This window comes from Mirounga leonina, unplaced genomic scaffold (genome assembly GCF_011800145.1).
Source record: "Mirounga leonina isolate KUSES-001 unplaced genomic scaffold, KU_Mleo_1.0 Mir_180, whole genome shotgun sequence".
In the NCBI taxonomy this organism is placed as follows: Eukaryota; Metazoa; Chordata; class Mammalia; order Carnivora; family Phocidae; genus Mirounga; species Mirounga leonina.
This window is the reverse complement of record NW_023270469.1, coordinates 929781-956130: the sequence shown is the minus strand read 5'-3', so window position 1 is coordinate 956130 and position 26350 is coordinate 929781. Positions and strand designations below refer to the sequence as shown.

Genomic DNA, 26350 nt, shown 5'->3' with positions numbered 1-26350 from the left:
ATCAAGGGGTCACTAGGGCCAGTTCCTCCGGAAGGTTCTGAGGGAGGATCTGGTCCGTGCCTGTCCAGCTTCTGATGGCCGCCAGCAGTTCCTTGGCTTACAGACACAACACTACAATCTCTGCCTCTTTCTTCGCATCCTCTCTGTGGGTCTGTGTCTCATTGGATTTAGGGCCCACCCAGATGATCCAGGATGATCCTGACCTTTTCTCAAATAAGGTCACGTTCGCAGGTTCTGGAAATTAGGGTGTGGACATTTTTTAGGGGGGCATCGTTTGCCCCACTCAAGGGCAGACTTGACCCCAGATCACGGGGAGTGAGAAGCTGGCCTAAGAGGACGCCAGAGACAAATGCGGGTGGAGAGCCAAGGGGTGGCGGTCCCCCCACCCCACCTTTGGACTCCCTGTGGATTGCAGCCCTAGCAGCTCTGTTCCTGGCATAAAGAATTGGTAGGTAGGCTAACAAGCCGAGCGGCTTTGGAACAGCCCAGCGAGGGTTCCTCGGCAGCTACTTAGGTCCAGAGCAAAGGGAGTTTTCCTTCCCCAGCCCTGCAGTGCGAAGGAGCACATACTGCAATTCAGGGAGGAAGTGGGGCGTGTCTGCGGCAGAGCGGCCGCAGTCGGGAGTGCCCAGCGTGGGGAACTTCTGACAAGGGCCAGGCCTGGGCCAGGAGCCCTAGGTGCGTGCCCTCCCACAGTGCCTCACACTGTGTCCCTCACTGTGGGGGGCAGCACAGACCCGGAGGCCTGCTGTCACGTGCTTTTAAAAACTACTGAAATTTAATTTATGCTTTACCATTAAGACACATTTCTACTTTTCCTTAAAAAGACTTGGAGAGCCCCAAGCTGCCTCAGCGCTAGCTGCCTGAAGCTTTGCTCAGTAGCCTTCCAAAGCCCCGAGTGGCACAGGACCCACCTGCACCCCCGTGGTGTCCGGTTTCATGCAAGACTTATGGCTCCGACTGGGGGCGCTGCGCAGTTATTCCCGCCGAGAGCACAGCTGTTTACTCCTGACCCTCCCCGGCCCCACTCTCAAAATCCCATTCTCCCTTCAGTTCGGCGAATACTACAGAGAGAACCTTCCACGGCCCCGGCGTAGAGAAAAGGGGGCGTGAGCGCAGGCCCCGCCCGGGCCCCGCCCACCAGTTCCGCCCCCGCTGTCTGAAGCAGGCCCCGCCCCCGCCTCGGGGTTCCCCCGCCCCCGGGTTCCCCCCGGCCCCGCCCACCGGTTCCGCCCCCGCGGACTGAAGCAGGCCCCGCCCCCACCCGGGTTCCGCCCACCGGGCCCCGCCCACCGGTTCCGCCCTCGTGGTCTGAAGCGGGCCCCGCCCCGGAGACTGCTGTGGGGGAAGGGTCCTCCTCTGGCGCCTTAATGTCCTTCCAAGCCCCCGCGGTCCGTGGAGCTGATCCCTGGCAAGTTGGTCCTTTTGGGCCTGGGCCGAAGGCTGGGTCCCTCTGAGACACTTGTTCTCCTCCCCGCCTCCCCAGCGCAGCCTTAATGGAGCGCAGGGCAGAGCCCAGGGCTAAAGCTGCCTCCAGGAAGCCTTCTTGGGTTTCTCCGCTGGAGGCTCACAGGCAGGTGTGAAGCGGTTACACCCCGCAGCTCCTGGCGTGGAGCTCTGGGGCATCAGACCCTAACTTGTTCCCAGCCTCCTCAAAATTCCCACTCAGACCTGAACTGTCCAGCCACAGACATGGTCAGGTGATGTGCCCCTGTGGACCCAGCATCCCCTAAGTGTCCAGCTGGGGAAGAGAGCCGCGCCATGCAGTGGCGACCCGCTGGGCCCTGAGGCAGCCACCCCTCCACCCGCGGATGTGCCCAGAGACACTGGGGGAGTGGAGAAGGGTCGTGGCCTCTCCCTATGCCTGCGTTTCCTGGTCCCCCAGGGATTCATGGGTTAACGTGGTTTAGGGAACACACCTTGAGGACTCGGCCTCGGAAGATGCTCTCATCCAGCTCCACTGCAGCCTGGGCTGAGCTCTTGGCGGCAAACTCCATGTAGGCATAGCTGGGGTAGGCGGGCAGGGCGGGGGAGGGCCACCCCGGGATGCCTGGGCTCCACAGTACCCCAGGGCGCCTGGCCCCTCTGGAGCCGCCCTCCCTGAGCCCCCCACCCCCCGCTCCCTGTTGCCTGGCTGGCACTGACCCCTTGGGGTGTCCGGAGAACTTGTCGCACGGGACGGTGACCTGGTGGCCCTCCCCGCAGGGGTTGAAGTAGGATTCCAGATGCTCCGCTGTGCCCCCGCAGTCCACCTGCCACAGGTACGCCCCTGGTGGTGGGGGGCCTCCCGCAGAGGCCTCGCTCTCCCGGGGGCTCCCACAGCATGTTTTCTCGGTAGAGAGGTTGATTAGACCCCGGGGTGGAGTTAGTAGCCGTTGCCTTGGTCCCCCACCCCTGCTGGGGGTGGACTGCAGACAGAGACGTCCACCCTCCATGTGTGAGATGACCCCCTAAGTTCATCTGGCCTGTCCAGGCAACAGGTGGCTTTTTACAGTGGGATTTGTGGCCAGGGTGATTGGCCAACGGGAGATTCCCGTGGCAATGCTGAATCCCAGCATTTCCCGTCGGGAAACCAGAATGCCTGAGGACACAGGGCCCATGCTCCCTCCTGGGGCGGCGCACCCCCCAGCCAGGTCCTGTCCTCTGGCTTCTCCCCTCCTGAGCCTTTGTCCCTTTCTTTAATCCTCAAAGCCAGGAGGAGATGGCCTACCTTGGGTGCCCACTGCCCCATCTTGCCCCCTCCCGGACTCACATTGCCCACATAGACGGATCTGTGGTCCGACTCCACCTTCTCCACGGGGCTCCCGGGGCAGGGGCAACCTACCGAGAGGGGGGCCCCAGGATGGGTCTCACCACAGGTTGGGGGGCTCCCGGCAGCTGCTAAGGGCAGGCACCTCACAACAATAAGTTGTGGCTTATTCCTCACTCCTTGGGGAAGAGGGTCACCCCCAGGGACTGTTCTGGAAGGGCTTACTGCACACCTGCCCCGGCCAGGCCCGACGCATGGAGACCCCAGACTCTCCCTGTGGGCCGGCCCTGTGCCTGCAGCAGCTGCAGCCCACCCAGATGTACCGACAGGGAAGGGGGGCTCGGGGCCGTGTGCCCAAGGACTCGTGGCCCACCCACCAGGGAAGGGGTTGGCCTGGCCTGCTGGCTCCTACCTGCCCCGGGGCTCAGTACGGCGCCTGCGCTCTCCTCCTCCGCGGCTTGGCCCTGCGCCCCTGCGTCTCCGGCCCTTGGGCCTGCTCCATGGCCCACAGCTTCAGTTTGATGGCCTCCAGCTTCTGCCAGCATGACCCCAGGTGGAGCCCAGAGGCAAGACGGCCCCTAGGCTCCTCTCGAGGGGGGGCAGAGGGGAACAGGCATGAGCCTGTCTGTCCTCAGGGTCACTGGCTCCAGGGGGACATGCTGGAGGGAGCAGGAAGGCCGTGTGGACTGGGGCCCTGCCATCCTCCCCAGCCTTGCAGGGTTGGGCATACCCACAACCCTCTTCCATGCCAGGGACAGTGGCCTGGAAAAGGGTCAGGGCTGCAGCCATTGGTCCCCCTGAACCTATGCACAAGTTTCTGAGGTCCCTGGCTGGCCTCCGCTGGGCTCCACGTGGGTGTTACCTAGTCAGGCACCCGGTACTTAGCCAGGTCCTCCCCCTCCAAGAGAGACAGGAGGAAGCCTGCATCTTCATCTTTCTGGTCTTCCTCTGCTTTCCCTGGCTCCTCTTACTTCCTGTCCCCAACCCCTGGCCCCAGAGGGGGCTTCTCGGCCCTGCTCCAGGCCCCCCAGCCCAGGGCCTCAGGGTCTGGGGAAACGCTTTGCAGCCAGGCCTCGGTAGGGGGTGGGAAGAGAGTGTGGCTGAGGAATGGCCACATGCCACATCGGTGGATGGGGGGATGGGGGAAAGGCAGCCTCCCTTGCTCACCTTCACAGCAGCACCTGCCCTCCCCCAGGGTTTTAAGCTCCTCCCCAGGCCAGGTGCTCCCTCGAGAGTCCGCGGGGCTGACTTCCAGCCCCAGCTTCTGGGCCCTGCACCTTCTTCCTCTCGCAGGACCCTTGAGGTGCAGAGAGGACTGGTGCGGAGGCAGGGCCGGGCAGGGTCTTCTCCTGCATGAGCTCCACCATGCTCACCACGACACCTGCTCAGGGTCACACCTCCAGTGGCAGGCCACGGGGAGGATGACATGGGCAGAAGTGAATTCCCCAAGGGTGCACAAGCGGGAAGGATGGCACGTGGGATGAGGGCAGCCCTCCTGGAGGAGACGGCGTTGGGGCTGCCCTAGAGGGACTGGTCAGGCAGGCTGGGGCAAGGACGGTGTGGGTGGAGGGACCAGTGTGAGCAAAGGCCTGGCGGGGTGAGGGCAGGCATGTGCCACAGGAGGTCAGAGGCCCGTGGTCTGGGCAGGGTAGGGCCCCGTCCCTGCTCTTGACACCCCCGTCCATTGCCCGTGGACACTCCTCTCCCCCTCCCTCGTTCTGGACCAGGGCAGGTGGGAGCCGGAGTCCTGCCCTGACTACAGGTCACAAACGTACAATCAGGTGCAGATCTGTGATGGACACTTGTAAAGTCTCTGGCTTCCAGGCCAGCCTGGGCCCCTCACTTCTCGCCCCTGGAGGGCAGCTGTGGGCCTGTGTCCCCATGTGCCCTGGCCTCCATCTGTCTTCGCTGGAGCGGCTGTTCTGGCTGGCCTCAGTCTGGCTCAGCCTCGGGGGAGCTCCTGCTCCGTGTTTACGGGGGCCCCCTCTGGGCATGTCTGCCCACCCCGGCCCAGAGCCCCCCACTCCAGGCCGTAGCTGGTAGGTCCACACTGGGCCCGTTGGGGTCTCTTCCCTGGGGACTTGGGAAGGGGGGAGCTGCGTCTTACACGGAGCCGGCCTGTGGGAGCGCCTGCCGAGGCTGCTCTACCCCTGGGCCCAGGCCCTCTTCCCAGGTCTCCAGGCTCTGCTCTCTCACCACCCGGTGGAATCTCTTGGCCCCTAGCGGCTGCCTGGCCTCCTCAAGCACCTCGCTCCTTGCCGGCCACACCCCCTCGCTCCCAGTCCACACAGGCACATGCACTGCACCGCTGTTTCCAGGAAGCCTCCCTGATTGCTCCTCCTTCCGCCAGGACTCCCCCTCGGTCTCCCCTGGCAAGTCATGGTGCCTCAAGGGCAGCATGCATGTCTGCACTGAGCACAGGGCCTCGGCCCCAGGCTGTCTACGTGAGGATGAAGTACAGCCATCTCTCCTGTAACACGAGGCCGTCAGGTCCCCTGCCTCCTGGGGGTCGGAGGCCCCATGGAGGGCCTCTGGCCTGGGCCCTTCCCTCCACTTCCACGTGGGAGGCAGAACACCATGGTGGCTGTGTCCAAGCCAAGAGCCAGCTGGACTCAGGCCGGGCCCCCCCCCTCCGCCGCCAGCCTCCGTCTGAGTTCAGATCTCTGCAATGGAAAAACGCTGTCAGCCTGCTCTCTGCCGGGACTGCTGACACACCAAGCCCAGCTGGGGCTCCTGCCAGCCGCCTGGCGTGGGGACAGACTTGCCCCCATGCTGGCCTTTCCAATGACGCCTTTCAAATACATCATGTTCCAAGCCGGAGCCCAAGTATTAATAACACCCCTTCCTCCCAGGGACTGCCAGCACACCACGAATGCCAAGTTCTGGGCATCCGAATCTGGCTAGGACCTGCCCTGGGAGCCAGGACACCCTGGTTGCGACACCCTGGCTCCTTGGGGTCAAGGTGTCCCTTTCCTCACTGTCCTCTTTTAGGGTCTTGTGGAACATGCCCGGCACAGCCACAAACCATGGGTGTCAGCTGGGGCCCAAGGTCGTCCAGATCACCTTGAGGACCCAGCTTTTGAAAGTTCACCCATGTGGCAAGAGCACAGGAGGCTGTGGGTGAACTGCGCCAGGGGGTCCATTCCCATTCACACCCCAACTTACGTCACCTGTTTGTTCACCACCCCCATGGGGCAGGGCCTTGTCTCTTGCTTGGCACCGAGAAAGCGCCCCCCCCATCAGACACGGCTTCCCCGCGGTCACCGGAACCAAGGAGAGGCACAGCCCCGTGATGGCAAACGTTGGCTTTATTACACGACACAGATAACGGACGTGACCTGAATCATGACGTCTTACAGCACCCAGGTCAAACAAAGCACATCAGGGGACACACAACGGGGACGGCATGCCATGGGTTCCACAGCGCTGAGGAAAGCCCGTCACAGGAAAATGAAACAACACTCGCTCCAACTCCTTTTGAGGAGTTTAAAAAAAAAAAAAAAAAGGAGAAGAGGAAAAATCCATCCAATCCCCATGAGCCTGTTCCCAGGGCCTGACACCCTGGAGGCCAGCCTGGCTGGGCCCCCTCGTCCCTGTGGACAGCAAGGGTGTCCACTGCCTCTGTTCTAATATTTAAAAAACAGGCTCCAGTTTGAGTCCCGACGTATCACAAGGGGTCTTTGGGGTGGCACTCCAGCAGCCAGCTGAATTGAAACAAAAGGAATAGAAAGCATGCAAAATGGAGTTTTCCAGAACTGTGGGGGACCAGATAGGTGCTGTCGCAGATGCTGGGCTCCCCAGGCCTTATGTACCCCCAATCTAGCTCCTTGTGTTCTGTTTTCTCCTCCAATCCTGCTAGCAGGACCATCGTCTGGGGAACTTGCGCCCAGTCCCATTTTGGAAAATATCCCGTGTGGCATGGGAGCCTGGGGCTAGGAAGTGCGGGGCCTCTAGTGTCCCAGAGATCTGCGCCCCTCTCCCCCCGCCCACGCCATCAACCAAATTCAGCTTGGGCAGGGTCTGTTCCTATAGCTCTCCAGAGCCCTAAAGGGCTAATTTCCAGAGTCTGGTAGCCCAGGATGGAGGATGGGAGTGGGAAGGAGGCAGAGCGAGCCATGCATACCCGGGGAGAAGAGCTCCAGAAGCACTGGCATCTTTCTGCCCCTCCCCCTCCTTTCCTGAGGACACCTCCTCCGGGCAGTGACCCTTGGAGACAAGGACAGGACACCCACAATGTTGGGGTCTTGCCAGGGAATGTGCTCACCCTGACTGGTGGCTCTGGTCACAGGGCCCCTGAGCAGGTGTGTGGGCCATCTCCCAATGAGTGCTCCTGGCCCATGGCCACCACACTTGCCAGGCTGGCCCAGACTGGCCAAAGCTGTTGCTAGGACATTGGTCCAGTCTACTCACAACGCCTGCAGCAGAGCTTTATCTGTCCCTGGAGCAGGCCTGGACCAATGGTTGAGGCACTGGGGAGGCTTGCTGAGCCGACAGGCAGATTCCTTTAGGGCAGTCGAGGTCATGGGAAGATCCAAATTGCCCTTGTTGCTTTGGAATACTGGGGGACTTGGTGATGCTACTCTGGGTTCAGAGGATGGAAGTGGACAGGGTGGATGGACTGAGGCATGGCTGTGTGGGTTAGATTGGAGAAGAGATGGACAGATATGTGACTGGTATGTATTGGGGTGGATGGTGAATAGAGAGGTGATTAAGTGAAAGTTTGAATGGGGGAGGGTGGAATCAAGTGGCAGCTGGGATAGAGTAATAGATGGACAGATGAATGGGTGGGTGTTTGGCTGAATGGCTGAGTTGGTGGGTGGGTGGATGGATGGATAGGTGGATGGAGGGATGGGTGGGTGGATAGGTGGATGGGTGGGTGGATAGGTGGATGGATGGATACATGGATGGGTGGGTGGATGGGTGGATGGATGGATAGACAGATGGACGGGTGGGTGGACGGGTGGATGGACAGGTGGGTGAATGGATGGGTGGGTGGTTGGATGGACAGAAGGATGGGTGGATGGATGGGTGGGTGGATGGGTGGGTGGGTGGGTGGATGGATAGATGGAAGGTGGGTGGATGGATGGGTGGGTGGATACATGGATGGATGGATGGACGGAAGGATGGGTGGATGGATGGATGGATGGATGGACAGAAGGATGGGTGGATGGATGGGTAGACGGATGGGGTGGGTGGGTGGATAGGTGGATGGTTGGATGGATGGATGGATGGGTGGATGGGTGGATGGATGGATGGATGGATGGATGGATGGATGGATGGATGGATGGGTAGATGGGTGGATGGGTAGATGGGTGGATGGGTGGATGGATGGATAGGTGGATGGATGGATGGGTGGGTGGGTGGATGGATGGATGGCCAGACAGATGACTGATTGGTCAGAAGGGTGAGCTGATGAAATAAAAGAATCAAGAAACAATTGTAGGTTGGCTGGGGGGATGGGCAGAGTAATGGCCAGCCATGCTTCGTAGAGTAGGCTGGAACAGGCAGGATGGGTGGATAACAATGAAGGGACTTTGGTGTCATTTTGAGGATATATTTGGGAAAATTGGCAAAAGAGAAAGTTAGGGCCTGTCCTGATCTCTTTCCACCATGTCATTGAGATGAAACTAAAACCAGTACCTCCCAGCCCCTCTCCTGTCCATCTCCCCTGCTGCTGAAGCTCTAGAGGCCTCTAGTGAGTGGCTCCACCTGTGGATCCCATGGGGGAAGCCCCTTGCCTGGGCATCTGGCTCCTCTTGTCCTGGCCCTGACCCTTCTGGACCCCCAAGGCTGTATCCATCTGTCCTCTTTGCTCCTGGTAACACCTGAGGCTTCCCTTTGGTCCTGGTGAGCTGTGGGGATGGGGACCCTCTATTCCGATGGGGTCTGGGGTGCGCCAACCTGTTCACACGTGGAGGAGGCAGCACTGGTCCTTGTTCGGACACCCGTCAGATACCACCTGGGGACAGTGACATGTCCTAATGGAAAGGCCAGCCTGGGTCCAGGGCAGGATGGGAAACAGGGGAGGCAGAGGAGGAGGTGGGAAAGGTCGAGGGGTCACACACTGGGGAGTGAGAGGGCCTAGGGGTGCCAGCATCCATCTCGTTGGCCCCGCACCCCCCATCTGTGCACCATATGTGGCCTGGCTCTGGACGAGGGAGCTCTGGCTGCCACCTGACCTGCCAGTCTCGCTCTGCCTTCCTGCGGCAGCTTGGGGCTCAGAACAGGAGAGGAGCCCTTTTAGTTTGATTTAGGGGGAGGGAGGCTCCATGAGCATCTGCATCTCACTGAGGGTTTGGGTCACCTGTGTGGTGGTGGCCGGTGGGAAGGAGACCCTTGCACGCTGCCCTCTGGCCAGTGGTTCATAAGCTCAGGAGGTAGCAGGGCACGATAGTCTCTGAGCAGAGGGCAGGAGGCTAGATCCCCTTCTGTAGATCCCCTCTTTACACAGGACAGGTGCACACTCTAGCCCATCTCCTACAACAGAAACTCTGCCACAGCCCCTCCCCAAAGCTATCGATCCTGTGTTTGGTTCTGCTGTGAGGTCTTTGGCCGAATGGGGCCTGAGCACAGTGATGGACAGGAACACCAGCCCCCAAAACATGGACCGAGCCCCAGGGCCCCTCTCAGGCTTCCCTGGGTGGAAGGAGCTGCTGGGTGCTGGCGGACACAGCACTTACCAGGGTATCTCCCTGCTGCTGGCTCTGGGCCTCAGCTTCCTCACTGCAGGCCCCCTACCCCACCCGGCTGCCATGCCCTGATCCTGCCATGCTCTCAGCCTGCAGGGGCTCCATCCATCAGCCTGGGGTCAGCTCTTCATGCCGGGCTACTGCAGCCCCCTGGAGGCTGGCTTTTTGATATACGGGACATGGATGTAGGAACCACACCGGGAAGATGGCCTTTTAGAGCTGGCTCGAGGGTGACCTGTTCCCAACAGCTAGGGTGGGAGGGTCTGCCCCATCTCGGACCCTTGGCCTCTGGTGTGGCAGGGGCACCCCCAGCCAGCCGACATGCTACACTCCCTGGTGCACCTGCTCGCCCCCAGAGGGAGGCCTTGTGAGGGGCAGGGAGACAGGCTGGCAGAGCAGACCAGCTGGTCCCAAGTGAGGGCTCCTGCAGGCCTTGCCTCAGAGCAGCGGCCTCACTCCAGTCCCGACGTCAGGGACATGGGTCATCGGGGCCTTAGACCTGCTCACCCAGACCCCCAGTGTACTTGGGCCAGACGCTCTCTGGACACAACCTTGGGGAACAGAGTCCAAAAACACCTGCTTCCAAGGTGCACATCCAAAACTACTGTTTTCATAGGTTCGGCGCTTGCCAGAGAGAAAGACAGAAGCCTGGACACACGACAGGTGGGATTCCAGAGTCTCATCGAGAGCCCAAATCCCGAACTGGTCCTTGCTTTTCTGAAACCCACGAAAGCGAACCTTTGACAGGTGCACGGACCCGTGGCTTGAGGCTGGGGACATTTCTGGAGGATAAGATGGGTCTATCTCGACTTCCAGAATGCAGGTTCCACCGTCAGGCAGGATTTGGGATGGCACCTGATCTGCGGCCCCTGGATGGAACCCTTCCTCCCAGGACCGAACGATGAATTCCTACAGCTCTGGAAAAAATCACAGCAATCACACAAACACACTGCTCCCCACAGGACCACAGTTCCAATTTCTTTGAAAATCTACTTCCTAAGCTTTATATACTTCCGCGGTTTCGCTCTGGTTTTATTTGGCAAACATCCCTTCTTTATTATCACCACCATGAACATCATTATTTGGACCTCTGCAAGGACTATATACATTCACATTAGCGTATACTCTTGATTTCTTGCCTCTCGGCGGGGCCCCCAGGAGCCCCGGTTTCAGTAGCTGGTCACTCCCCATATTGCACTGCAGTCCTGGGACTCTCTCACCGCGATGCCAGGAAATGCCAGACCATGGGCCGCGTCCACCGTGGGTCCTGCCACGGAGTACACGCGAGGGCTTCCTTACTCCTTCATTTCCTCCTTGAGATGGTTGGGGCAGCTGAGTGGGGTGAGGGGACAGGGCTGGGGGCCCCGAGAGACCGTGCCCCCAAGGAGCAGCTAGACAGAAACGTGGGGCTCTCTTCAGCTGACCGAATCTCCAGTAGGTCTGGTGAGGGCGTTCTTTTTGTAGCTTTCCTTCTATTTCTGCAACTGTGTGCAGAGAGGAGAGTGCAGACAGCAGACTCCGGGGCTGGGGTGGCGGCGGGCAGCCTCGTGGGGTGCGAGGAGAGGTAGAGGAGGAGAGATGGAGAAGCAGCAGTTCCAGGGCCCGGATGCTGTCTCCTCAAGCTTTGAGACGCAGTCAAGAATCAACCCAAAAGATTGTCACAGTTTGGCTTCAGAGTTACTCTCTCCTGGGAAGGACACGTTAGCGCGTTCTCACGCGTGGAAAACATGCAATGTGATGAGAATTCACGGAGGGCGTGAGGACAGATGGGGGTGGCCCCCGCACGCGCGGACACATGTGGACATGCATTCACGTGGGTGGAGAGCCCTCTGTCATGGCAGAGAAACCCAGGGGGCCTCTTGTTGAGTGAAACCCTCCAAACCCCAATGTCCCCACAACCCGAAACACGGAATCAAAGCAAGAGAACAGGACGACACCTGAACAAATCCAAAAGTGGAGTAAAACCGTGGATAGGATACTTTGGCAGTGACAAAACCATTTTGGATTTTGACTTCTTGTGTTTGCTTTTTGGATTTCCTTTGGAGCAGAGGTGTGTCCGGCGTCCTTGGCTGGCTAGCTGGTAAGGTAGTTTACCGGTATGCTTCCTTTCCTTTTTTTTTTTTTTTTTTTTTAAAAACTTTTTGGATTTCTACTTAAAGCCGAAGAGTTTGACATTAAAGGAAAAAAAAAAACTCCGAAAAATGTTTCTCGAGTTGGAAATTGAAATCGTTCTTACCGTCTTCACCGCGTCGGCCACGTGCCCCTGGGGTGGATTCTGGGCCACGGCGGCTCAGACCTCCAGCTGTAAGATGTCAATTTTCTGTTTCCCGTTTTAAGCAGGAAGCGGACAAAACCCCCGTTTCCTTTATCCACTTCTGAGTAGGTCTGTTCCACAAAATCCCCCAAAATTCTTCACTGAAAATAGAAGCCACCCAACAGATTTCTTCGTTAAAGAGAAAGCGTACGAGGGTGATAACGACAGGAAAGCGGGGGCGCGCGAGCGGGAGGGGGACAGGCGGCGGGCGAGCCGGTCACGCTCCGGCTGGGCCACTCTGCCGGCTAAAGCTCGGTGGGGGTCTCTGAGGACGCTCGGAGCGGTCGTGGCGTGAGACCGCCGGGTAGCTGAGGAAGTTGCGTTGATGCAGTTTTTGTTGGTTCTCTTTTCTTTTGGAGAGAAGCGGTAGCAGCAGCGGCTCCCAGGGCCGGGGGCAGCGGCCGGCGGGCTGGGGGGCCGGGCGGGCCGGAGGGCGCGGCATCCGTGGGCCGGGGTGGGGGGTCAGCGGGGCGCGGCGTCCAGGGGCCCGGGCGGGCCGGGCGAGCCGGGCCGGGAGGGCCCCGCGGAGCTGGCCTCGCTGGGGCTGGCGGCCCCGGCGGGCAGGCAGGGGCCCAGGCCGGCCGCGGCGTCGGGCTGCGCGGGCCCCGGGTCGGCCACGGCGGCCACGGGGCCCTGCAGGCTGTGGCCGCACACGTGGTGGTGCTTCTCCCAGTCCCGGTGCTGGCAGAAGGAGCCGCAGTATCGGGCCGCGTTGCAGCCGCTGCACGTCTCGCTGGCCTTGCGCCCACAGTTCCAGCAGCTCTGGGTGGGGGGGACAGGGTCAGCGGGCGGCCGCAGGGCGGACGCTGGGCCCCGAACCCCAGGTGCCCAGCCCGGCCGCAGACTGGGGCAGCACACGCTGCCAACACCCCCACTCGGGCGGGCCGGGGCGGCCCTCAGTGTCCACGGCCCCCAGCGGCCACGGGCCCCTGGCTGGGCCATTGTGGGGGTTGGGCGCGCACCGCCGAGGCACACAACTCCAGCCTGCCCCAGTCAGGCTCACGCAGCATTTACAGGACCGCAGGGTCCTCAGGAGGGAAGGCAGCCACGGCCTGTCCCCTCTTCCAGGAAGCCCTCCTGGTTTACCTGGGCTCAACCCCAGAATGTGCACCCTGGCTGGGTAAAGACGGCCAGATTCCAGTACAGGGTGCACGGCCAGGCACCCCCTGCCCCCCGCCATGGGGCTTCTGCTCCCTTTCTGTGGAACGAGCGGTAACCTCAGCCGCGCACGTGAGCAGAACGTGGGCAGGGATCCTGGGAGAGACCCGAGCTGGCAGCCAGGCTGAGGGTCGGGGAGCCCACGCCCGCCCCAGGAGGAAGGCCCAGTGTCCAGTTGGCCCCCGAGGCCTCTTGGGCTTCCTGGCTCGCTCTGCTCGGCCACACCGGCCTCCTTGCGGTCCTCACTCCGCCCAGCGTGCCCCAATCTCGGTGCTTGCTGCTCCCTTCTCGCTCTGCTCCTCAGATCCCTGCCCGGCTCGCTCACCTCCTGCAGGACTCTGCTCACATGTCACTGCCCTGCTGCCTTCCCTGGCACCTGCCTCCGTGCGGTCTGCCCGTTCTGACCCTCTGGGCCCGTCCACGCACACACATACCAGAGGTCTGGAGACAAGTCCCCTTCCAAAGGACGGTTCTAGAGGAAAACCTCTCCCCCTCCCCCGACTCCTCTGACGTGAGAGTCCTTCTGGACGAGGAGGAGAGGCACCCCCTGCCCCCGCCCTGCGGACCCCGCCCAGCCTCTGACGCCCAGAAGCCAGCACGACGTGATGCTCAGGCCCCTGCAGTGCATGCGTGCGGGCGGTAGCTGACGAGGCCCTCTAGACACCCCCGCGGTCTCCACTGCGCCGTGCCCCCAGCTTTCACAGGTTAGCAAGAGCATGGGCTCGGCGCCTGCCAGCCTAGGTCTGAATAATGCCCATGACATCCTGGGGCGCGGCCCAGGGCAAGCCACCTACCCCTGGAGCCCTCGGGGTCCACGTCAGCACGACGGGGACACCACAGGACCCACTTCGCCGGCTGCCTAAGGTCGTGAGGCGGGAGGCAACAGAGTGAGGGTTCGGGGCCTGGACCAGAGGCTGGCATGGGGTGGGGGGCGGGCGGGTGGCCTTACCTCACTGGAGTCCTCCTGCTGGTTGACCACGGTCAGGGCGTCCTCCGAGGCCTGCCGCCGGGCTTCAGCCAAGGCCCGCTCCATCTTGGCGCGCTCTGTGCTGATGAGCTCGTGAGCCTTTCGCTCGGCGTCCGACACGGCTTTTTGCAGCTCAGACATCGCCTGCCGCTTCACCTCATTCACCGCCTCCTCTGCAAAGGACACGCGGGCCGTGGTCCCGTGGCCCAGCCCAGCCAGGCCTCCCTGTGTTGTGGGCGGGCCCTGTACACCAGCGGCCGGGCACAGTGTGCAAGCCTGGTCGTGGGGGCGTCTCCCGAGCCTGGCCCTGGAGGGCGTGGCCAAGCCCACCCCTGACGTGGACGCCACGGGCGTGGGGAGGAAGAACCTTGGAACCCACGAGTTCCAAGTGAGGCTCATGCTGCCAGTGTCGGCACCCCCTTTGAGAACCAGAGCCGTGGACAGTCGGCTTCCCCTGTTGCTGGTATGGAAGCAGTCCAGGGGATGCCCCGTCTGGGGCTCCGCATTCTTATCATCCCCAAGCCCCCTGTCACCCACACCTGCGGCCTCCAGCCTGCTCCGGTCTGGAGAGAAGCACGCCGTCCTTGGTGTTGCTGTCGTGAGCTGAGCTGTCTGCCTACGGCCAGAGCTCTGCTTGGGTCTCCAGCCCTGGCAGACCACCCACGGCCGCTCAGGCCTGCCTCAGTTTCCCTGGCAGTGCCCTTCCTGCAGTGGTGTGAGGGACTGGGGTGGTGTTGAGCAGGGCTCCTCTTAAGGAGCCTTCTGTGCTGGGTGTGGCAGAGCTGCCGGTCCCCCAAGTCACCACCGGGGCGCCATGTCGCTGTTGCCAAGGGTCCACCATGGGCCAGATGGAGGCAGAGGGGACAGGCCAAGGGAAACGAGGACCCCATCCTCCTGTCCGGGCCTGGGCCTTCCCCCACCTTGCTCCAGGCAGCTGCAGCCGGTCTGTGGCCCCTTGGCCTCCGCGCCTGGGGTGGGACGCTCTCCTCTCTCTGCTCTCAAGATGCTGCGATTTTCTCCCTCTTCCTTACGCTTCACATTGACTCCATCCACGGATCAAAACATCTCAGGGACCCTGCTGCTTCTCTCCACCGGCGCCACCCCAGCTGAGCCCCCTCTCCCTGTCTCTCTTTCTCAAGCTGCCCACTGGCTCCTCCTTCCGCCCCGCCCTCCCCACAGTGTGTCCCCTCGATGCAGGGAGCATCCCCCGCACGCTGCTCCGTGCCACACCCGGAAGGCCACAGGCACTCCAGCTCTCACTTTCTGTCACACGTGTGTCTGTGCACATGTGTGTGCGTGTAGGACCCAGGGACCTGCTCTGTTCTGCTGAGCGGCACCCTCGTTTCCCTGCACATGTCAGGTGCCAGATGTCCTACCCTGAACACTAGGTGCACTCCCACCCCTCCTGCAGGGTCTGTAGAGCCCTGTGAGCTTGGCCACCTGAGCGCCCCATGCAGACGGAAGCTCCCTGCAGATGACAGGGCAAGGAGGGCACCCCTCCAACCCCCCACGCCACCCCCCAGCCAACTGCACTCACCAGCCTTCCTCCATATCTCCTCGGGCATGTAGCCAGACAGGGTCCTAGGCACGAACTCCCGGTGGGTGTCTGAAACATGGATGCCAGCATCACGCACAGAACAGGGCCATACTCAGCTGGGTAAGGGGGACGTGGTGTGTGCCCTTGGGGGGGTCCCGCGACGTGCCCCTGGGTGGAAACCCTGTATCCGCTGCTGGTGTGGGGCAGGGCAATGTCAGGAAAGAGGATGCTCTGGAGCACCTTGGACTCGGCCGGGACCTGGGCCTGTCCTGGTTTCCGTGGTCATCTTCCCTAAGTCTGGGCTTCTGGTGGTTCGGGGTGTAGCTTTACGCAGAGCAGAAGAGGCACCTCCTTTTCCAGGGAAACTCTTGGGGTGTATTTTACTGTAGTGCCACAGTGGGGGTGCTAGTCTTGGTCCTTGGCGCCCCTGCGGTGCACCCCCGCCCCCCATGGTGCCCCTGGGCACGCACCCAGCTGAGACCCCTCTGCGCCCACGGAGCTGTTGAGGGGCCGGGCGGTGGCAGGCACGGGGCCCTTCTTGGCGCCCTCAGTGTCACTGTAGCGCTGGATCCAGTGGTTGAGCTCCTCGCGGTCAGCTTCCTGGCACTGACGCAGGACCGTGAGTGACCGCCGTGTCTTCTCAGCCATGTCCATGATGCAGTTCAGAAGCTGTGGGCGGGCGGGCGGCGGTGAGCATGCGGGGCTGCGTGTGGCTGCTCAGTGTGGGGGACGTCCAGGGAGCTTCTCATACACCCTGGGCCTGGGCCAGCCCGCTGTCCACAAGGGCTGGCCACAGTGAGCTTAGAGCCACAGTGTGAAAATCGCCTCCCACCGCCTGGAAAGGCACCAAGCACGGGGGTGGGGGGGTGAAGACCAGGCTTTTAGTCTGGGGCTCTCCTTTCAACTCTCCTGGTTGTGTTCTGCCCTGGGGACAGCAGATGGGCCTGAACTCCTCTGGGGACCACACCTGCCTGGGCTCCCTTTCCACAAAGGAAGCGGGGGAGGGATAACCCCAAAAACAGTGCGGAAGGTGTCCCAACCCCCACCAAACCACCTTGCTCCAGAGACAGGGGAGGCTCTGTAGGGCAGAGATGGGGAGGTTATGAGGGGCTGACCAGGAGCAGAGTTCCAGCTGAGGCAGGTAGGCGCCTAGCAAAGCGGAGCCCACAGTGACCCTGTCCCCCCCACTACCTCCCCACCCCCCCCAGCCCCAGGGCCCCACAGGCTGGGCCGAACCCCAGGAGTCGCGCGGCCCAGGCCTGGACACTCACGTTGTTGAGATGCTTCCACTCCTCTGCCCACTCCCGCTCCGTGAGCCTGTGGTCGATCACTTCCTCCTGCCGGGACCCATGCACTGCTGCAAGGGTGTATGGATGCTCAGTGGCCGCCCCGTGTCCCAGGCCCCCCTGTTCCCTAGACCCACCCCTCACCCCAGGCAATGTCCTTTCCTGTGTCCCCTCCCCAGCCCCAGCCCCGTGCCCTCCAGGCCCCGCCCCTCACCTAGCCCCCCCCTCAGGGCCCCCGGTCCCACCCTGTGCTTCCCAGGCCCCGCCCCTCCCCCCAGTCCCCACCCTGTACTCCCCAGGCCTCGCCCCTCGCCCCAGGTCCCGCCCCGTGTTCCCCAGACGCCCCTCCCCCCAGGCCCAGCCTCAGGGTCCCCCAGCCCCGCCCTGTGCTTCCCAGGCCCCGCCCCGTGCTCCCCAGGCCCCGCCCCTCACCCCAGTCCCAGTCCTGGGGCTTGGCTTTGCCTGTGTGAGGGAAGTGGACAGGGTGAGGAGGGGGACCCTGGGTACTGACCCTCTGTCCACTGCCTTTGGGGGGAGGTCAAGAACAGGCCTGGCCTCTACTCAATGTTTGGGAGGAAGAGATGGGTCCCCACCCCTCAGTCTAGGCTTGGCCACCCCTCCCGACCTCCCTGTCTGCAAATCCAGCATAGCTCAGTTTTCCTGCCCTGCTGCCCGTGGAGGCTGCCTCAGGCCCCACTTTGATGGCCTCGCCACTCCTCCAAAGCCCTCAGGGGCTCACTGGCAGCTGCCTGGCTCCAGCCCATGCTGTCCTACCTCCTCTCAGCCCGCTGGACTCCTACACACCCCTCAGAGCCCAGGTCCCAGGCCCCATCCTCAGCAGCCCCGAGCCCTTCAGAATCCATTCAGCCCCACACAGATCCATGTGCTAGACCGTCCTGGCCGCTTCCTTGTTGACTCTGTCCCCGAAACTGGCTACGTCTCCTGGGCCAAAGCCCAGCTGGGCAGGAGGCTGTGCTCTGGCTCATCTGCTGGGTCCAAGTGGGGCACCCTGGGAGACAGTGGGGTCTGACACCCCAACACTTGATCCCCAGGTCCCGCCCTCAGCACGCCGTGTCCGTTTCCCTACCCTCCGACCTTCTGGGGGTGCACAGGAGGGGAGGGCCCTCCAAGGGAGGTTCCTCTGTCACTCCCATCCGACAGATGAGAACACCGAGGCTGGCTCAGGGCATGCGATTGCCCAAGGTCACCCAAGGTCAGCCCAAGCCTCAGTGGTGCCCTCAGCTGCTGGCTGCCACAGCTCCAGAGGCTGAAACAATGGGGTGTCCCCCCAGGTGGTGACGAGAAACAAAACCACTCTGAGCTGAGGAATTCCTACCATGCAACAGTGTGTGCCTGTCCTCATGTCGTTTCTGACATATCAAGTGCTCTTGGCCGCACGCTGGTTTGGGCGCTCCCGCCGCGGCGCCCCGAGCCTACGCCAGGTGACCCCGAGCTGCCCGGTGCTGCCCAGGCTGGGGTCTCTCTGTGTAGGCCTTTTCCAGCCCCGAAGGGTCTCCTAGCCTCCCCGAAGTGCAGCAGGAGTGAGAGGCCGCAGCCCCCCCCCCGCCCCCGCCGCCGCCCTCGGAACCCGGGCCACGCCAACACCCCAACCAAAATAGTGGCTGAGATCTGCCCGACAGCTGGTGTTTATTTTTGCATTAGCAGGAGCGGGTGGGAATTAGCACCTGCCCGACCCGGCTGCAGGGAGCCAGACGCTGTCACCTGCTGCCTGGGCCCAGGCCCTGGAAGCTTCCGCAGGGTGGGGGCGGGGAGATGGCCTTGTACGGGGTGAGGCCTCTGCTGACCCTGCCTCGGGCCCCCCACTGGTGCCCTGGGACCCTCAGCTGTTTCCAGGCTGTCCCCCCAACATGCTGGGGGGCCCCCAGGGTGTGGGCTGGTCCTCTTCCTCTCTTAGTCCCTAACACAGAGGGGGTCAGAGGGTCGGGCAGACGTGGCCAGGAGGCTTTGGGCACATGCATGGGGTTTCTGGGCCTCCTCATCTGTGACATGGGCCTGCCGATGCACCACACACCCATACTATCAACATTGGGGCCTGCTGCCCCTGTAACGGGGGAAAGGATAGGACGCTGCCCTCCTTACCAGCCCTTTGTCTGCCCGGCCCCATGGGAATGCTCCTCACACCACCCGAGAGGTGGGACTCCCGTCAGATGGGCTGACAGAGGAAGAGCGGGAGGCCGGGAGGTCACATGGTGCACCGAGGCTGCAGGGTGGGGATCTGGTGCTGCGCAGAGGGTCCGGGCTCCTGCATCTCCCGCCCCCGTGCACAGCGCACTCACTGTGGTTTGGTGCTGTGGGGCTCGCTCTCATCCCGCTCGGAGAGCAGGACGGGGTGTGTGTACTCAGTGGCGCTCAATGAGGGCTCGTGAGTCTTGGAGGGGCATGTGCTTTCCCTCGGGGTGCCTGGGCCCAGAGCGTGGGAGTGCCCTGGAGGAACGAGCTGCAGCACTGTGGCTCGCATGCCCACCCTAACAGGGGGTCTCTTCCTGGCTGGCCGTGACCCCAGCCTCCCGCTGCCCTGGACAGAGGGCCCCGCAGCATCCAGGCTGAACACCCCGTGTGTGTACCTGGCCAGTGGCCAGTGCCCCTCTAGGTTCTCTAGGTTCCCTCAGGTCCTGTATCTGCCCCTGCCCAGCCCCCAGGGACAGTCACCTCTGCAATGACAGCCCTTCCCCTGGAGGAGGGAGTCTCCCCACCGTGACCCAAGACAGAGGTCTGGGAAAGATGGCCCTCCCTAAGACTCAGGGGGCACAGCCCAGCAGGGTGCGGTTTCCCTCTGGGCCGCAGGGCCCCACCCCACTCAAATCCTCTCCCCATACCCATTTCCTCAGCATCCTTCCTGCACGGACAAGGCCAGGAGGGTCAGCGTATCTCGCCCGCGCTGACGTGCTCGCCGCAGCTCTGTGCTCCTCCCCCAGCCGTGCAGGCCCGCGCATGCCCCTGCTCCCCAGCGCACCGCTCACCGAGTTGCCGATGGCGCTCCCGCAGCTCCCGGGGGTCAGGGTGGCGGTAGGAGTCACGGAAGTGGTGGGCCACGGCCATGTCCTCGAGGCGGTAGTGCGGCGGTGTGGGCTGGGGCCGCCCATTGCTGGGGCTGTAGTGCTGGGCGGGGCTCAGGGTGCACGGCCGTTTGCTGAGGTGGTCGGGGTGCAGTGGGTCACGGTCTGACCCATTCTCTTTGGTCCTGACCCAAAGAGCAGGCAAGGTCACAGACCACGAACCGTGGACAAAAGCCCAGGCAGGAGGGGTGAGAGGGAGACAGGCACGGGCAGGACAGACAGGTGCGCAGGGGCAGGGACGAGGCCGGCCCCCCACTCTCCCTCCTCCCCTGGGGCTCGTGCCAGCCTCCAGCGCCCACGGGTTCTGGGCTCCCTGGCCGGGGGCCAGGGAGCCGGAGCCTCTGTTGAGGGAGTGAGGAGACGGACACGCATTCTCCAGTGGCCAGACAAGCGCCCAGTTCTGTGGCCAACACTGAGGGCCAGCCCAGCGCCTGGGGACCTCAGGTGCCTGAACGCTCAGGTCCTCATCCAGCCCAAAGCGAAGAGCCAGGCAGTTTCTGCCACAGAGACTCCCTCCTGACCCCTCCTGTCCTCCCAGGGGCCATCTGAGTGGTCAGGATGCCGTGCCCAGCCCCGTGCGGTGGCCTTGCAGGCAAGGCTTGATGGCCTCGGCTGCGAGCTGCGGGCCACGGAACGCAGCAGGAGGTCGGCCCACGTGCTGTCAGCCCTGGCACCAGGCGCCCGCTGTCCCGCCCCCCTCACCTGTCAGGTGTCCTTCTCTTGCCGTTGTCGTTGACGTCCAGCAGGAGCTCGGAGGAGTCGATGGGCGAGGAGGCGTTGGCGTCCAGTAGGAGCTGCTCATGCTGGGCCAGGTACTGGGCGGGGGTCTGCTTGGCCAGGCGGGCGCAGTGCAGGAGCTCCCTCTGCAGCAAGGGCAGGTTTGCCTGCATCGGGGGAGAGGGCACTGCGGTCGTGGCCGACAGGGGCCAAGGCTCAGTGTGCGCTGATGGCTGGCGGCCAGCCCTGCTTTGTGACCTCGGGCACGTGGCACCACCTCTCTGGGCCTGTGTCTCTCCACTGCGATCTGGGAATGGGGGTGGGCACACGGATTTGAGGGGCAGTGGGACCCCGAGCCCAGATCCTGGCCCCCCAGCTGGGGTTTTTCCACTTCACCAAGCTTCCTGCCCTGGGGGCACCCGGGGAAGGGCAAGGAGGGGACCATAACCAGGACTCCTTGCCTTCACCTGTGGGAGCAGGCACCAAATCTCCCCCGTGCAGAGCAGAGAGCGGAGGCCCAGCTCTCCATTACAGCCGACTGTAAAAGGGGGGGCGGAGCAGCACCCTGCATGTGTGCTCCAGACCCCCGTGTGCATCCCCAGCTCTGCCACCGCCCGCGGGTGCCCAGCCCAGCCCAGAGCAGCCTGGAGCCCACACCACGCATGCTGGTGCCCACCCCACCTGGAGCTGTCACCTCCCGCGATCCTGACAACCACCCGCGGACACACGTGACAACGTGGTTCCCCGTTGACGGGTGAGGAGAACAGAGCACAGCGGGCAGGAGGACACATCCAGGGCAGGGCACGGGATCCAGGTGCCGTCCCCACTCGCAGCGCCGTGTGCTCCAGCCCCCCCTCCTGTGTGTGCCGCCGGGGGGCCAGCGGGCTCCTCCAGCTGCCCGCTGCCTTGCCGGAGCCTCGCGGCATGGCAGGGCACGGGCTGGGTGGGGGCTCAGCGGCCGGCTGCTTGGGAGAGCGGGCAGCTCCGAGTATTTGTAAATAAACACAGTTCCCCAACTTTCTCACGGCATTTCAGAGTGGCCGCCTCTGCCCCTGTAGCCCCGCTGAGCGCATCCACCCGGACCTGATCAAGCAGCCGATGCGTTTTTGTCAAGCAGAGCCGGCTGCAGGGCCTGTTTTTCTATTTGGATAGCTGAACGGGGGCCAGCCCGCCATCTGTCGAACACGTTAGGAGCATGAGCTGGGAAAGGAGGTCCCGGGAGGTCTGAAGACGCCAAACATCCTCCCTCTCCCCTGCCGGCCCCCCTTCCCGAATGGCCTCCCTTGGCTGGCTCAGCAGGGCGGGGACCGCAGGGGCACCGGCTGGCCGGCTGGTCGCTGTTAGGGCCGTGGAAACATCTGGATTCCCGGCCGGCTGGGGCCAGCTGGGAGCCGGGCCTGCGGGCGGAGGGCCGGCCGGGTGGGGCAGCGTCTCCCAGCTTCCGGAAAGCCCCACCACGTAGCCACGCGTGGTGTCAGGCTGAGCAGTGGGTTCGGGGGTCTCGGGGCCCTTGGTAGGGGCGAGGGGAAGGGGAAGCCCCAGGGCAGAAGACTGGGCGGGGGCTGTGGGGCGGCTGCTGCCTCTGGGGCAGCAGTCCCCACTGCGGGAGGGGAGGCCTGGCCACCCAGATGCAGACAGGCTGCGCTGGTCTCCAGAGCCCCGTGAACCCCGACATGGCAGGAGGGCCCAGAACTACCTTCTTCACAGGCAGAGACTCAGGCCAAAGGGAAATCAGTGTTTGTGCAAACAAGTGCGACATGGGGCTGGCTGAGCCGTGACCCCCGTTTAACGAGGGCTTGTGGTGTTTCTGCGGCTCTGTCCAGGGCCTCCTCGGATGCCCACACAGCCTGGGTGCTGCGGGCCCGGCGGTCAGCCCACCCTGGCTCTGCCCTGGGACCCTGGGCCAGACACTTGACTTGTGTCTCATCTGCGAGTGGGGCCGTCCTCCTGCCCTGGGTGTGAGTTACCTCACGCATTCCTGCCCCCGTGACAGGATCACCGTGGGAGAGGTCCGAGAGCCCAGAGCTGGGGTCTGAGCCAGGCGGGCCACAGTTCCTGCCTCTTCTGCAGGGCATCGGGCACCCGCAAGGGCACACCCCATCGTGGGCCTGGTGGGTGGTGAATCCTCTGGAAGGTGATCCCCCTCCCAGGGCTCTGGCTGGCACCTCGTCACAGGGCCTGCAGATGGAACTGGCTGCACCCCAGGAGCTCCATGTCAGGGAGATGGACTCCGTGTCCTTGACAGTGTGCTGGCCCCGAGCCCCGGGTGGGGTCACAGGCACGGAGTGGTCTCGGCGTGAGAGCCCCGGAAGCCCTTCGAGACCACCGTGGGCAGAGGGGACACAGAGCCAGAGAGCTCCGTCACAGGCAGTGCTGGGCTCGCGTGGTCTACCTGGCAGCGCGCTGGGGTGTGTCTGGGAGGACACTGGGGGGGTGGCGGCGCCGTGGGCCGGGGGCTGCAGGCCTGGCTGGGGCCAGAGCAGGGACACCGGATGCTCCCCACTTCTCCGATAAACAAGGGCAGCTGAGTGGGCGGGGACATCTGCTGTAAATATTTGATCTGACCGAGTAAGCAGGCGCACTGTGTCCCCAAAGATGGGGAGCGTGGAGTCAGCAGTAAGTGGAAGGAGGGGAGGGCAGGGCCGTGCTCCCGTGAATTACAAGTGACAGCCAGATGGGCCCAAACCCTGGCGCCTTGGCTCTCGAGTGTGAGCGCAGCAGGGTGTGGGAGGGAGGGCAGGAAGGAGGGAGGAGAGGACGGGTGTGGGGCGGGACCTAGGGTCCCCTTGACAGGGACTGTCGGGACCGCGGTGCCCGCCCAGGGCCTCCCTGCAAAGGCCTGGGTCCAGCCGGACTCCACCTCTCTACCAGGGGGACCTGGGAGCCAGGAACGGTGGGCATTCCTGCACCGCCCCCTTCACAGGGTTGCTGCGGGGCGGGGGGGTCAGCAGGGGCGCTGTAAAGAGCTTTGCAAAGCATGCCTGGTCCGCAGAGCGTTTAAATGCCCCGACGAGGACGCCCCAACATGAAGCGAGCATCCGCCCCCGACCCAGTGGCTGAGGATGGCGCATGGCAGGTTTGCAGAAACCGAGTCAGAGAGGGGTGAGCTAGCTCGGCCAGGCCGACAGCAGCGGCCCAGGGGCAGGGCTGGGAGCCGGGAGCATCTGGCCTTGTCTGTCCTCAAGCCCCTCTGGAAGGCAGCCCCCAGGGCCCGCCGCGCCGGTGAGCAGGGTCCAGGGAGACGGCATCTGCTAAGTGAGCTCTGAAACCCTGATCCCCGGAGGGGCCCAGAAGGGTCACAGGGTCACATCCCTTTGGGAAGCGTTTTACCTTTGCCCTTTCTGGGAGACACAAGATCCTCCTGGTGGAGGGAAGGCCCTGAGAAGCGGGTCCAGCGGGGTCTAGAACTACGCTTGTCCCGTTGTGTACACACACCAATCACCCAGTACCTTGTCGCAGGTTCCGACTCAGGGGCTCTGGGCTGGGGCCCAGGAACCTGCACGGCTCACAGGCCCTCATGTTGATGCAGCTGTGGGCCCGGCACCGCCCTCCCCCTGCAGAGGCCCTGGTCCACTGTTGGCCTTCCGCGTCGGGCCGCACGGCCCTCGTTCCCCTCTGACGCCCACTCATCCATCCGTCCGCCCATCCCTCCGTCTGTCCCTCTCCTCCCTCTGATCCAGCCTCACGCCAAACACAACAGGCACACTCCTGCGTCGGGCTTCTGTGCCTGTTGTCCCTGAGGCTCTGTCCCCCACTATCCACCTGCTTCCCTCCCTCATCCTCCTCAGCCTGCACCAAATGCCCCCCCATCTGCACCGGTCTGTGGCCACTGTTGGTTGGCTGAGCTCCCTCCCACCGTGTCCCCAGGCCTCATGCATGACCAGGCACACAGTGGGTGCTCAAAGCATAGCTGTCTAGAGGATGAGTGCATTTGACCAATACTGCAGGACTGAGCTGGGGAGCTCTGTGTTAGACCACTGGGTCTGGAGGTCAGCGCTGTTCCCACGCGGGACCCTCCAGTGTGGGCCGAGAGAGGTGCCTGATCACAGTGGGCGGGGAGCAGATCTGGGACTCCGCAGAGGGCCCAGCGACGGGGCGGGGGGGGGGAGATGGACGCGGGCTTACCTTCAGGAAGGGGATGACAAATGGACGCAGAGGGAAGTTGGTGGCCTCCTGGAGCTTGGAATGGAACTCCTCGATGGTCAGCGTGGAGTTCTGCGCAAAGAAACACACCTGCAGTCAGCCGAGCCCCACGGCCCAGCTCCACAGACCACCAGGCCTCTGCCGCCCGCCGCACTCACCACGAGCCCCAGCACCAGCGTGCGGACGCGCTCCCCGATCTCCGGGGAGATGTCGCTGCCGAACTGCTGCAGGGTGGTGAGGAAGCGCTTGAGCTTGCTGAGCTGCCGCGCCCCACAGGCCGGGGGCAGGTGCTGCGTGGACAGCGAGGCTGTGGACGAGGTGGCCGGGCCATTGCTGAAGCCGCTGGGTGTGGACGGGGCCCCGTTGACGGCCGTTGGCGAGTGACTGCCGTTCATCACTGCGGGAAGGAGGGGGGGCTGAGGACGACAGCTGACAGAGGCCGCGGGCTGGAGCCAGCCGCGGTGTGGCGGGGGCACCGGACGCCCCGCATGGATGTCCAGACTGGGGCCCAGGGCAGCAGCAGGTGGGGCTGGGCCAGCGTGCGGCCGCGATCGGCGTGGCCCGGCTCAGCACCACCCCTTGGCCTTGCTCTGGGCTGCATGGTCAGGCCCCTCACAGCGAGGGGGGGGACACCACACCAGGACACCGCCAGTCTGCTCAGGTGTCTGCTGGGATCAGGCAGAGGGGCTTCTCCTCCAGGAGGGACCTGAAGGCCTATGTCCCCCTTTCCGGGGATCGGTGGCTCACCCTTTCTGAAAGGCCATGACCCTCACCTCTGCCACAACGGCCCCAAGTGTTGCCCCATGGCCTACACAGGCCCCGTTGCCTGGGCTGACAGGGCTTGGGGTGGGGCAGAGGGCCCTGGACACCCTGGACGAGTGGGGTTGGATCCTGGCCAGGAGGCGCCCGGAGGCCTGCTGTCTGGGGCTGCCACCACCCGGGCGTGAATGCACAGGAGCCCTGGGCTGTGTGGGGAGGACAGGCAGGGGACCGGAGGCCCCTGTGATGAGCACACTGCAGGGGTCAGAAGAGCAGCACTGGTGGTCACCAGGGCCCCAACACCGGAGTCAGTGTCCCAGGACTGGTGGAGACCTGGGGTCCCATGCCATGCCCTGGGACAAGACCTTACTCCTCGCTGAGCCTGCGCCTGGCCTGCACCCCAGGCCCCTGGCCTCAGGAGCCTGAGCCTCAATGACCAGGGTCTGCAGATCCTGAGATGTCAGAGATCGTGGGCTGCCAGGGCTCTTGGTGACAGTGGACAGGGCCCCAGATGTGGGAAGGGAGGTTGGCACACATGGGAGTCCTGAGGCTTGTCTGATACACCCAGCAGCCACTCACACCTTGCCCCTCAACCAGCTGCCTGGGCACCTGCTCCAGGCAGCTCCCTGTGTTCGCACACTGAGCCCCTTGCACACTCACTGGCCTGCCCCTGAACGTGCTCCCTACATGGTCTAAACCCCTAACACATGCCTTCCGTTCCCCACCTCTACTCCCTGCCTCAGCATCCTTACACATACTCCTATGCACACACACTCATGCCGATATACATGTACACACATGCACCTGCACACACACGTGTGGACATGCACCCACCTGCAAACATGCCCATGTACTCTCAGACCCACATACACACATACACAAAAGAAATACATGCTCACACACAAGGACATGCATACACACATGGACACACATACACACAAGGACACACATGCA

The 26350-nt window shown here is 63.3% G+C and overlaps 2 protein-coding genes across 4 annotated transcripts in view; both read right to left on the bottom strand.

The window, feature by feature from the left end:
- Window positions 1-306: 306 nt before the first annotated feature.
- Window positions 307-3866, bottom strand: PABPN1L (PABPN1 like, cytoplasmic). The gene is given in 8 exon segments (XM_035024501.1): window positions 307-328; window positions 1294-1443; window positions 1918-2007; window positions 2146-2252; window positions 2753-2848; window positions 3181-3221; window positions 3224-3284; window positions 3612-3866. Coding segments are annotated over 8 exon segments (822 nt in total).
- Window positions 3867-12214: 8348 nt separating this feature from the next.
- Window positions 12215-26350, bottom strand: part of CBFA2T3 (CBFA2/RUNX1 partner transcriptional co-repressor 3) — an 89753-nt gene continuing 75617 nt past the window's right edge. For all 3 annotated transcript variants that reach the window (XM_035024600.1, XM_035024601.1, XM_035024602.1), the window contains 9 exons: window positions 24796-25034; window positions 24620-24709; window positions 20480-20661; window positions 19682-19902; window positions 16686-16771; window positions 15885-16083; window positions 15415-15483; window positions 13860-14050; window positions 12215-12514 (listed from right to left, as the gene is read on the bottom strand). In XM_035024600.1, coding sequence (XP_034880491.1) covers window positions 12215-12514; window positions 13860-14050; window positions 15415-15483; window positions 15885-16083; window positions 16686-16771; window positions 19682-19902; window positions 20480-20661; window positions 24620-24709; window positions 24796-25034 — 1577 coding nt within the window. The remainder of the gene's footprint in view (window positions 12515-13859; window positions 14051-15414; window positions 15484-15884; window positions 16084-16685; window positions 16772-19681; window positions 19903-20479; window positions 20662-24619; window positions 24710-24795; window positions 25035-26350) is intronic.